At 43.2% G+C, this 13,222-nt stretch overlaps 1 protein-coding gene across 1 annotated transcript in view; it reads left to right on the top strand.

The window, feature by feature from the left end:
• Positions 1-13,222, top strand: part of CRISPLD2 (cysteine rich secretory protein LCCL domain containing 2) — a 177,818-nt gene that overhangs the window by 39,106 nt on the left and 125,490 nt on the right. The window contains exon 3 of the mRNA XM_033941577.1: positions 3,913-4,031. Coding sequence (XP_033797468.1) covers positions 3,913-4,031 — 119 coding nt within the window. The remainder of the gene's footprint in view (positions 1-3,912; positions 4,032-13,222) is intronic.

The raw sequence follows: 13,222 nt of genomic DNA, 5'->3' as shown, positions 1-13,222 counted from the left end.
CCCCCATTGTACCTCATCAGCCTGATCAGCATCTTCCACCTGCTGCCTGCGCTAGCTTCGGTTTCATTCTGACATCACTTCCTGGTTGCGGGACCAGGACGTGATGTCAGAAGGGAACCAAGTCTGGTGTGAGCAGCAGGTGGGACCAGGATGTGGTGTCAGAAGGGAACCAAGTCCGGTGTGAGCAGCAGGTGGGACCAGGACGTGGTGTCAGAAGGGAACCAAGTCCGGTGTGAGCAGCAGGTGGAAAATGCTGCTTGCGCTAGAAAACATTTAAAGAGGTATTGGGGGGGGGGGGGGGGGAAGAGCAGGGAAGCAAATAGTGTGGCAATGCCAGGTGCCAACCTTCCCAGCTTGGCCACTGGTGGGATGGCGTTCTAGACACCCATCACCCTTTCTGTGAAAAAGCATTTCCTGATCTTTCTCCTAAGTCTCCCCTCTGGTTCTACTACGTCCCTGTCTCTGAAAAAGATTTGTTTGTATATTAATACTGTTCAAATATTTCAACATCTGTATCATATCCCTCCTACTGGGTTTATAGATAGATAAATGTTTTCACCCTTGTTCTGAGTTATAACATCTTAATTTGAATGCTGGATAATATTGAGAGTAATAATCTGACTATAATGCTATGAAACCCCACATTCATTCACTCCCCGCCCACCCCCCCCAAGTAAGGGGATTTCTGGGGTTGGGTATGTTATACTGAAAATTTATGGAGCTGATGAGAGAAACGAGCTGTTCTTGCTCTTGGACAGTCCTGTGTCTTATTGGTGTACTAAGTGCTATTGTTGTTGGACATTGTATTCTTTTTCGTTGCTGCCTCTGCGCGACTTTTTCATCCATGCAGCTCGCTTGTTTCTCTTGTTGACTCCCTAATAAAAATGATTTTCAAAAAAATAAAATAAAATAAAATGCTGTGAAACGTACATCTGTAAAGGGGGGTCTCTAAAGTTCCAATACAAAAGGAATGAACTACTTAAAGATATCCCAGTGCATGAAAACCTACTTTTGTGTGAGTTTTCCTGGTTGATTCTCTCTTTGTGTTATTGTAAACGCTCTTTAGAACTCTTAATACAGAGCTTCCCAAACGGTATCACAAAACCGACATTTGGGATCAAGACTTGTGTGGGCTCTGAGGGTTACCAGATTTTACTATTAGCACAGAAAGAGATTCTCATGGCTCATAATTCCCTTTAGGGAGAAATGCTTGAGTACCTGAATAAACTCATTTAAACCGTGAGCTCTCCTGGGAGAACGGCATAGAAAACGGAATAAATAAAATAGAACGCCGAGATACAAGGTTTAGTAATCGAAACCGATTTTCATGTGCCGTATAGTTACAATCTCCTGTTCTGACCCAGTTCTAAGTTCAATGAAATGCTGAGTTAGCTGGATTAATTTCACCTCTCAAGAATTTATTTTTCTTTTTTGTATTTTTTTATGCTTCTCATTTATTTATGAGAGATTGATTTTAGGTATTTTTTCCTCATTTTTATTAATTTATTTAAAATAATACTTTGGATTTTTGTTTTAAAATAAAAAAATAATACTTTGGATTTTTGTTTTAAAATAAAAAAATAATACTTTGGGTTTTTGTGTTTTTTTAGGCATTTTTTCCTCTTTTTTTGTGGTGGGGGTATAAATTTAAAAATAATTCTTATGGGGTTTTGTGTACTTGGATGGGCTCTTACTTGGGTCTTTCCTATCTAATATATGGAGTTCTTTTCCAATATGTGATTTTATTTAAAATTTGTAAACCACATAGGGCTCCTTTTTACCAAGGTGCGCTAGCTTCTAGAACTAACGCCAGCTCAATGCTGGCGTTAAGGTCTAGCACGCGTGACAATTTAGCGTGCGCTATTCTGCACATTAAGGCCTTAACACACCTTTGTATAAGGAGCCCATAGTTTGCATTGTAAGTTTGTGGCACATCAAATTGAAAAAAAAATCTGTAAAAGTCATTTTTTTCTATCTTTATTTTCTCATATCTGGCCTTAATTTGTACAATGAAATTACACTATATGAATGTTATATTACAATATTCTTGTTGGACTCATGTGGCCTTGTCAAATATGGTATAGGTAGGTTATGGGGCTCAAAAATCAAAATTTAAACTCTTCTAAAAACTCACCCAAGTTGGCACTTGGATGACCTAAAAGATAGGTTGTGCAAGTGCTGATAATCAAACCCATTTTCTGGATGTGTCCAGGGTCATTTTAGGCCTCTGAATCCCACTGTGCGCCCAGAGCTCAAAGGGGCTTATCTGGATGAGTGGTTAGGGCGTCGTTCTGCAGGAATAATCAAGTTTTACTAGACATCCTGGACAATGTAAAAACTAGTAAAAGTGCCAAAAAGGTATTCAAAGTGACCATAAAACCACTGCAGAGACATAGACCCTCACACACTCCTCCAATGTTAACTGACCCCCTCACCCCCCCCAAAGATCAGAATAAAAAAGTATATATCTGTCTCCAACAAAGAAAAATGGAGAGACCCATTTTTTTTGCTTCTTCAGCTTGTCTGTGATGTTCTTTGCTCACATGTTTAAAGACAATAGACTGTTTTCAGTCCAATTCTTTATATGTGAGTTTGCAAACCATTGGACCCCTGAGGAAGTCGTGTTCGCCGAAACACGGACCGTGTAGGGTCCGGTTGGATTTTATCACAGTATTTTTTAGCATTGTACTTTTTAAATTGAATTATCATGGTTTTATATGTCATTGTTTAATAAATTATCTCCAGAACATCTGTATCCACAGTTTTTGTTTATATCTGTCTCCAAGACATCAGCACCTGGTATAGGAAAGCCTAGTAGAGCTGTACACAGATGTCTTAAATAGCCTGGGGGTGAGCTAGTGAATCATAGAGAGGAGGACTCAGGCCCATAAGCCACTCTAACCATTACATGTATGGTGGAACATGTGCACCCACCAAAACCCTACTGTATTGCCATATAGGGGCCACCTGCAGCCATAAGGGCTATTGGGGTTGTAGACAGGTGGGTATAGTGGGTTTTAGGGGCCTCACTATGGCCTATAAGGAAGTTGTGGTGAGATGTTTATGTGGCACCTTTTTTATGAAGTTCACAGCAGTGCCCTGTAAAGTGCCCCACTGCTCTGTTGCCACGTCTGGGTTGCCAGTCCGTTACAAGATTGGCCCCTCCCATGCCCAAATGGTCTTGTTCTGGGCATTTGGGACTTGGGACAAAATTTTTGTTCGAAAACGTGGTATACAGATAGACGTCCTGGCGGTCTGGATGAACAATAGCCTGGCCGTCCAGATAGATCAGTGGTTCCCAAACCTGTCCTGGGGGACCCCCAGCCAGTCAGGTTTTCCACATATCCCTAATGAATATGCATGAGAGAGATTTGCATATAATGGAAGTGACAGGTATGCAAATCTCTCTCATGCATATTCATTAGGGATATCTGGAAAACCTGACTGGCTGGGGGTCCCCCAGGACAGGTTTGGGAACCACTGAGATAGATGATTTAAAAAAAAAACAAAACAAAACAAATTTTAGACGTATTTTTCGAGAATCAGCATTTTCCCACTGCTCACTTTGGGTATCTAGTGTCATGCGACCAAATTCGACTTAAGACATTTGTTTTGATTATGCCCCTCTATGGGCTCCTTTAACAAAGATGCCCTAGCGGTTTCAGCGTGCACTAGCCGCTACCACCTCCTTTTAAGCAGGCGGTAGTTTTTCGGCTAGCGTGCGCTAATCTTCTGCGTGCGCTAAAAACGCTAGTGCACGTTCGTAAAAGGAGCCCTATATGTTTACACTTTAAAAAAAAATCTTAACAGCAGGAAAAAAAAAAAAAAGAATGGTGAAAGCTATTTCCAAAAATTCATTTGCGGACTGGACTGGTGGTATCTTAGCAGTGACGTATGTTCTTTTTCTTACAGAACTGGGATGATGAGCTGGCGAGGTCTGCCGAAGCCTGGGCCCAGAACTGTGTCTGGGATCATGGACCTTCCAACCTCATCATGTCTATTGGACAGAACCTCGCAGTCCACTGGGGCAGGTAAGAACTTTGTAGTTAGGGCCATAATCTATAAATGGCACGGATGCCTTAATTGGTTTAATCAGCTTTATTCAGTGTGGAAAAGTAAACAAATTACGATTCCGACTTGGTTGTTGTGAATAAAAAATGATCCACAGGATAATCAGGCACTAAACCATGCAAGACTTTATAGCATATAACCTGCTTTTCCAGAGTTCTCCCTCTAAGGTGGTTAAAGACTGTATTGCATCATGGGAGGTAATTCTCAAAAGATGTTTTCTGCGTCTGTCAGTTTATGCGCATAAAAATATCTCTTATAAAATGTGAATCGCTTTTTCACTCTTTTCAAAAATACTAGGGCTAGGAGGCATGTGATGAAGCTACTAAGTAGTAGATTTAAAACAAACCAGAGAAAATATTTCTTAACACAACGTGTAATTAACCTTTGGGGAATGTGGTGAAATCAGTTAGCTTAGCGGAATTTTAAAAAAAGGCTTCCTAAAAGAGAAGTCCATAGGCCATTATTGAGATGGTTTGGGGAAATCCACTGCTTATTCCTAGCATAAGCAGCAAAGAATCTGTTTTACTCCTTGGGATCTAGCTTGGTACACGGGACCTCGGTTGGTCACTGTTGGAAACAGGACACTGGGCTTGATGGACCTTTGCTCTGTTCCAATACGGCAATTCTTATGTTCTTATGTGAACCAAGTATTGTGACATCACTGATGAAGTTGGCTCTTAGGCATTGGTGGAATAAGGCATTATGAAATCACAATATGAGCTCTGGAATGTTGCTACTCTGGAATCTTGAGAGGTACTTAGGACCTGGGTTGGCTAGTGTTAGAAAGAGGACGCTGGACTTAATGGACCTTTGGTCTGTCCCAGTATGACAATTCCTGTGCTCTTATGTTCTTATCTAAAATGGATCTTATGGCTCCCTATCTGCCATCGCATACAATTCAACATCTTATTACTGACCTACAAGTGTGTTCCTTCTGCTGCCCCTCAATATCTCTCCTCGCTTCTCTCTCCTTATACACCACCCAGAGAACTCTGTTTCTCAGATAAGCTGCTCTTAGCTTTACTCTTGTCCTCCACTGCCAATTCCAGACTTCGTTCCTTTCTTCTAGCTGCTTCCTATGCCTGGAATATATCACCCTAGTTTGTCCGTCAAGCCTCTTCCCTTCCCTTGTTTAAAAGCAGTCTGAAAACCCACCTTTTTTATATAGCCTTCAATCCTCAACCCTACTCCTCTGCCCTCCAGCCCAGCCAGCTGATTAACCGTTTCCTTAACTGTATCCATGACATCCTGTTTGTCTGTCTTAGTTGTTTAGATTGTAAGCTCTTTTGAACAAGGACGGTTTTCTTCTTTGTGACTCTGTATAGCGCTTCATAGTAGTAGTGTGAAGAGTTTCAGTCTTTGGGAAGCAGAGCTGAGATTGTGACGTCATAATGCCTCATTCCACCAATAAGAGCCAACCTCCTCAGTGATGTCACAATAGCTTGATTGTCCTGTACTCCCCTCTGCCCTCCAACCCAGCCAGCAGATTAACCCTTCCCCTTAACCGTATCCATGACATCCTGTTTGTCTGTCTTGTCTGTTTAGATTGTAAGCTCTTTCGAGCAGGGACTGACTTCTTTGTGACTCTGTACAGCGCTGCGTGCGTCTGGTGGCGCTATAGAAATAATTCATAGTAGTAGTAATAGATGCAATTTCAACTAGCAGGTATGGTGCGGGTGGGGACCTCACCTTGTAGTTAACACGGAGGCCATTAGAATGTATTCACTGCTAATGTGGCAGATACCAGAGCGCAATTAGGTGCGTCTCCAGAGGTGTAGCTGCTGGCTACATTATCAGCTGTATCATTAACGTGATAGCAATGATGTCTCTGCATGAACTACAAGGCTTTCATGGCCAAAACACAAAAATGAAGATAAGTTTGCTACAAGGATTCTCTTCTAGATTTCCAGGGAAACTGAGTGATTGGAATATTGATCTCCTACTGTAATAAAAAGGACAAGAAAACATCGATGAACATTTTGAAAATAACGAACTTCTGATAACCAGCCAACATGGTTTCTGCAGGGGGAAATCGTGCCTGACTAACTTATTGCACTTCTTCGAAGGAATTAACAAACAGATGGACAGAGGAGACCCCATAGACATCATATACCTAGATTTCCAGAAAGCCTTTGACAAGGTGCCTCATGAACGTCTACTCTGGAAACTGAAGAACCATGGGGTGGACGGAGACGTGCATAGATGGATCAGAAACTGGTTAGAGGGTAGGAAACAGAGGGTAGGGGTGAAGGGCCACTACTCAGACTGGAGGAAGGTCACAAGTGGTGTTCCACAGGGCTCGGTGCTCGGGCCACTGCTTTTTAATATATTCATAAATGATCTAGAAACAGGAACGAAGTGTGAGATAATAAAATTTGAGGACGACACCAAACTATTTAGTGGAGCTCGGACAAAGGAGGACTGCGAAGAATTGCAAAGGGACTTGGACAAACTAGTGGAATGGGCAGAGAGATGGCAGATGAAGTTCAATGTTGAGAAGTGTAAAGTATTGCATGTGGGAAGCAGAAACCTGAGGTACAATTATATGATGGGAGGGATGTTATTGAATGAGAGTACCCAAGAAAGGGACTTGGGGGTAATGGTGGACATGACAATGAAGCCGACGGCACAGTGCGCAGCGGCCGCTAAAAGAGCGAATAGAATGCTAGGTATAATCAAGAAGGGTATTACAACCAGAACGAAAGAAGTTATCCTGCCGCTGTACTGGGCAATGGAGCGTCCGCATCTAGAGTACTGCGTCCAATATTGGTCACCATACCTTAAGAAGGATATGGCGTTACTCGAGAGAGTTCAGAGAAGAGCGACACGTCTGCTAAAAGGGATGGAAAACCTTTCATACGCTGAGAGATTGGAGAAACTGGGTCTCTTTTCCCTGGAAAAGACGAGACTTAGAGGGGATATGATAGAGACTTACAAGATCATGAAGGGCAGAGAGAGAGTAGAGAGGGAAAGGTTCTTCAAACTGTCAAATAATAAAAGAACAAGAGGGCGTCTGGAAAAGTTGAAAGGGGACAGATTCTGAACGAATGCTAGGAAGTTTTTCTTTACCCAACGAGTGGTGGACACCTGGAATGCGCTTCTAGAGGACGTAATAGGGCAGAGTACGGTACTGGGATTTAAGAAAGGATTGGACAATTTCCTGCTGGAAAAGGGGATAGAGGGGTATAGATAGAGGATTACTGCACAGGTCCTGGACCTGTTGGGCCGCCGCGTGAGCAGACTGCTGGGCACGATGGACCTCAGGTCTGACCCAGCGGAGGCATTGCTTATGTTCTTATGGGAGAGGAGGAGATAGTGGATGCTCTGGATGGGCCATTTGGCCTTTATCTGCCATCATGTTTCTATGTTACTAAAGTTCTGTGACATCACAATGCAGGTGCAAAGAGCCTTAGCCTATAGGAAGAGGAGATGCAAATGTTAAGAGCCTTAGCCAATGCGCTTCCAGAGGACGTAATAGGGCAGAGAACGGTACTGGGGTTCAAGAAAGGATTGGACAATTTCCTGCTGGAAAAGGGGATAGAAGGGTATAAATAGAGGATTACTGCTCAGGTCCTGGACCTGTTGGGCCGCCACGTGAGTGGACTGCTGGGCCCGATGGACCTCAGGTCTGACCCAGTGGAGGCATTGCTTATGTTCTTAAGTCATGTTCTAGCTTTATACTGCGGACACATGTTCCTACCCACACAAATAAACCAGCAGCTCAACATCCACAAACAAGACTCTGTTTTTCCTGAATTTCAACTGTTTATTGCAGTCTAAATATGAACAGTTTGCTTACTGCATGCAGAAGGTGAAACCAGAAGTCTTTCTGCCACAGCACAAGAATATTAGAACTGGGTATTCACAGTTGCCTTGCTAGGAAAAACACCAGTAGGATCATTACCCAAGACCAAGGTACAGTGGGGTGGGAGGTGGCCTCGGCAGCCTGAGCTTGTGAGTTTGATCCCAGACTGTTCCTTAATCCTCCATTGCCCCAGGTAGCACAGTTCGATTGTGAGCCTGCCAGGACAGATCGAGAAAATACTTAAGATAATAATAATAGCAGTTATTTACCGCAGGACCGTGAAGTTCTATGCGGCTTACAATGATTAAAAATGCTACAAATTGAATAGAACTAACAAAGTTAAAAACTAGTGACTAACATCCCTAGCGGTCAGTTATTGGGGGGAAAGATTGTGCAGAGCAGTTACCTAAGTACTTCAGGAACAAGATATGTCTTTAGGGGTTCCCTAAATTCCCCATAAGAATTAGTGAGCATAAGCAATTGTTCCAGATCTTTACCCCATAATGCTGCCTGATATGAGAAAAGATGTTGCTGATGTCTTTTAAATTCACATCCTCTAACCGGTGGAGAAACAAAATTCAAGTGTGAGCTTCTCTTATGTCTATTGGTTGAGAAAGAGAAAAGGTCAGTTATGTATTTAGGGGCTAAACCGAATAGTACCTTAAAGCAAAAACATCCAAACTTAAAACTTCCATCGGCAGCCAATGCAGGAGTCGGTAGGAAGGAGTTACATGGTCAAACTTCTTCAACCCAAAAATCAGCCTGACCGCCGCATTTTGCACCAGTTGTAATTGCTGCTTAAGAGTACCTGGTTACTAGATTTCTTCAAAAGGTATTTCAAAGATTCTTCAAAAAGAAATGGAGAAAAAGAATGAAGGAGATAAATAATAATAATAACTTTATTCTTTTATACCGCCATAACCAAAAGTTCTAGACGGTTTACACTAAAAAGAGCTGGACAATCAACGAAATACAATAATACAGTAAAAAAAATACAAATATTTGTAAAATAGAATTTCAATAATAAAACTCACTAAGTAATAAACTTATCGAACAAAGTGGTCTTCATTGATTTTCGATAACATAGCTTGCTGAATACATTTACCTAACCAAGATTGTTACCAGGGTCCTATCTAAGAAGGTCTTATAGCTACACCCATTAATTTTTGGATAAGCAAATAAGTAGAAATTTCTAGTTTCTCTTGATGGTCTATGCAACACAAAATGAGGAAAAAGGTAAGCTGGAGACAATCCCGATCTCAGCTTAAAGCAGATACAGGAAAATTTGAATAATACTTTTGCCTCCAAAGGCAGCCAATGAAGTAAACGATAATATGGACTAATATGGTCGTTCTTTTTTAAACCAAAAATCAATTGAACAGATTGATTTTGGAAACATCACTGCTCTCTTGGAACAAGCTTTGAATTTAGATACTGAAAGAAGTACTCTTCTGGTATCTTTCATTTTTGACAAGACTTAAATATGATCTTAAGATTATACTTTAAAAAATTCTCAAACATTATTTGGAGAGCAATGAGTTTGGGTATACTCACTCAGCAGTGAAGAAAATATTTTCTTTCTCTACGTCAAGAGACTCTTAAATTGGGGCTACGTTTCTTCTGGCTTACTCTTGAAAATGCCTGGTAAGGTATTTGGGAATTAAGTATACTTTTTCTTCTCCAGACCACTTGAGGGAGTTTCTAGAAGTCAAAAAGATCATTATGATTGATTATGGAAGGATTATTCAATTTGAATGTAACCGATCACATTAAGCTTTTTCCTTTGAAAACTTATTAATTTAAAACTATACTCTTCAAGAAATCCCTTAATAAAGCTTAATACCATGATAAAGCTTAACCCCCCTCTTACCATCCCCTCCCTAACCCCAGATCCTACTTTTCCCTCTCTTGGAAACCTTCTCTGATCTAACATTGTAACCCTTCTTCCATAACTCTTTTTGTAATCCGCTTTGAACCAAAAGGTAATGGCGGAATAGAAATCTGTAATGTAATTATGGGATTACCACTCCCCCATATTGTAGTCTAAGGAAAGGGTAAAGTTTTACTTCTGTTTTAAATTGTTTCCTTCTCTTGTGAATTAATGTGAAAATCTAATAAAGAAATACAAATAAAAAGTACCTGGTTACTATAAACCACTTTGGGTGGTAAAGACCAAGGAGAACATAGGCTCTCTTCACCCATCCCCCAGCAAAAGGCATACAAAGCAAAAAACTATGGGTTCCTTTTACAAAGGTGTGCTAGTGGTTTTAGCACGTGCTAGACGCTACCGCCTCCTTTTAAGCGGGCGGTAATTTTTCCAAGTCGAATCAAGATAAGTGGATGCGAGGGAGGTCAGATCTCTAGTCCACATATAGAGTACCAGGCCTGTGGTAGGGTCATTGGCAGAGGAAGGTTTTCACTGCTTTCCTGAAGTCCATCAGGCTTCCCGGGGACCTGATCTGCACAGGTAGCAAGTTTCTCTGTTTTTGAAGGACTTGGATACAGGAGCGCTTGCGTGCAGTTTCCAGTAGGAGAGATGGTACAGGGGGTATGCCGAGTCGTTTCTCATTTTTTGAGCAAAGCGAACGTCTGGGTGTGCAAGGTTGCAGTTTGGCAGACATGTATCTTTAAGACAGAAGGGTGGTGTAGACCACGGTGCATAGACAACGGCGCAAAAGACAAAGGCGCGCCCAGACAATTGAGCGCAGCGTGGAAGCGTGCGCCGCTCAAAATTACTGTTTTTAGGGCTCCGACGGGGTTTTTTATTGGGGATCCCCCCCCCCACTTTACTTAATAGACATCGCGCCGACGTTATGGGGGGTTTGGGGGGTTGTAACCAGTGTTCCCGCTAAGCTGCGTTGGCCTGCGCTCGCGCACAAAATATTACATCGCAGCGCAAAGTTTCTCTTCACAGCGCACACACGCGTCGGTAAGGTAAGGGGACGCATTGGGGGGATTGCACTTCCCCACAATTGCCATGCTTCGGTTCCTCTTCTTCCTTCCTTCCTCCCCCCCCCCCCCCGCGGGACCCTGCGGCACCATCAACTCTTACTCCCTCTAATGTCGGCCCTGCAGCTCCAGACTTCCTCGCACCTTCTCCCCTCCCCCTTTGGATCGCTATTATTTTAAATGTTATAGCCGCGGAGCTGTATCCATCAGTGGAGATGTCTAACCTCGGCCTGCCCCGGAACTCTTACTGCAGCAGACGCCCGTCTAGGCAGGAACAGGAAGTCACTGTTGCAGTAAGAGTTCCGGGGCAGGCCGAGGTTAGACATCTCCACTGATGGATACAGCTCCGCGGCTATAACATTTAAAATAATAGCGATCCAAAGGGGGAGGGGAGAAGGTGCGAGGAAGTCTGGAGCTGCAGGGCCGACATTAGAGGGAGTAAGAGTTGATGGTGCCGCAGGGTCCCGCGGGGGGGGGGGGGGAGGAAGGAAGGAAGAAGAGGAACCGAAGCATGGCAATTGTGGGGAAGTGCAGAGCTGCAGGGAAGAGTGTTGCGGTACCCAGCTGGAGGGAGAAGGAAGATGAGGGAGGGAATTAAAGGAGATGCCAGGGCTTGGAGCGTAGGAGGAAGGTAGGCCAGGCGAAGGGAAAAGGAAGGGGGAGATGTGAGAGCATGGAGGGGGAGCGAAAGATGGAAGAAAAGGAAAGGAGAGAGATGCCAGAGAATCAGGGAAGGGGAGATACCAGACTATGAGGAGAGGTGTGGGAGAGGGAAGGCGAGGAGAGAGATGCCAGACCAATGGGGTGAAAGGAGAGATGGAAGGGGGAGGCATACAGTTTCTGGAAGGGGCATAGAAGGAGAGAAGATGCCATATAGGGGAAGAGAGACGGCAGACAGTGGATGGAAGGAAGAGAGTTACAAGAAGATGAGGAAAGGAGAAACCACAGAAGACAAAGGTAGAAAAAAATTTCTATTTATTTATTTATTGCTTTAGGAGACATGTGTCACTGTTTCTGTGAAGCATTGTATGCAGAGTCCAGCTTCTTGCTGGTTCAATTTAACCTTTGTCTATGTATTTTTATTTTATCCCCCCTTTTACAAAACTGTGAAGCGTTTTTAGCACCAGCCTTGGTGGTAGCAGCTCTGATGCTCAGAATTTTATGAGCATCAGAGCTGTTACCTCCGTAGCTAAAATCCACACTACAGTTTTGTAAAAGAGGGAGGGGTTAGTTTGTGATTACATATTCCTTACTAGGCGAAGGTGTTTTCTGTGTTCTGTGTGTTCGAAAGACATGGTTTTCTGTTAGGATTGACGGTGTAGGATTGATCTGTGCTGGTCTGGCTTGTTTAGTTTTACAATGGGTGTATTGATGTACTGCTCACTGCAATATGTAAGATGCTGCCTTTTCCTAGGTACTCATGTGTGACGTGTGGTTTGTTACTAAAAATCATGTTTTTCTTACAGATGGGGGGGGGTGCCAAAAAATGATGGGCCCCGGATGTTACATATGCTAGGTACGCCACTGTATGTAAAGATACCAGAAAGCTGGCGTAGCAAAAACTTCTAAGTTTTGAGTATTTAACCCTCCCACAATCTCACGGGCACTCGTTTCAAGTTTATTGAGATTTTGATTTAAACGCAATATCAAATATTTTCAATGCGTATAACAAAAATAAATTTGGGGAAATAAATAAAACCATTTGAACCAGTGTTCCCGCTAAGCTGCGCTGGCGTGCGCTGGCGCACAAAATATTACATCGCAGCGCACACGTTTCTCGTCACAGCGCACGATCGGAAGAGGCGTACGGCAGATGGCAGGGCGGCGAGAGGAGAATCGGGCGAGTTGGCTCATAACTTGCTGGCGCCCGATATTTTTGGCTCACGGTGAAAAAAGTTTGCTCACAACACCCGCCCGCTTAGAGGGAACACTGGTTGTAACCCTCCACATTTTACTGTAAAATTAACTTTTTCCCTAAAAACAGGGAAAAAGTTACGTTTTCAGTAAAATGTGGGGGGTTAGAACCCCCCACACCGCCCCCACAACGTGGCGCGATGTCTATTAAGTAAAGTGGGGTTTCCCCCCACACCCCCCCATCGGAGCCCTAAAAACAGTAATTATGAGCAGCGCGCGCCTCCGCGCTGTGCTCAATTGTCTGGGCGCGCCTTTGTTCCGGCGCGCTTTTGACCTGACACCGTAGACCACTGGAGAGGAAAGAAAGAAGAAACTTTTTTTCCCCCCACAGCAGATATTACTGAATTAAAATACATTCTCTGCTTGGGTAGGCGATACGATTCCTTTTCTTGACTCAACAGTGGATACTGTGCCAGGCTTAAAACAACTGCAGCTGTGACGCTTATGAATTCCAAAATGACAGCAGCGTGGATGCGACAAAAC

Source organism: Geotrypetes seraphini, chromosome 4 (genome assembly GCF_902459505.1).
Source record: "Geotrypetes seraphini chromosome 4, aGeoSer1.1, whole genome shotgun sequence".
NCBI classification, from domain to species: Eukaryota; Metazoa; Chordata; class Amphibia; order Gymnophiona; family Dermophiidae; genus Geotrypetes; species Geotrypetes seraphini.
The sequence above is the reverse complement of the archived record's forward strand: the minus strand, read 5'-3'. Positions and strand labels throughout refer to the sequence as shown.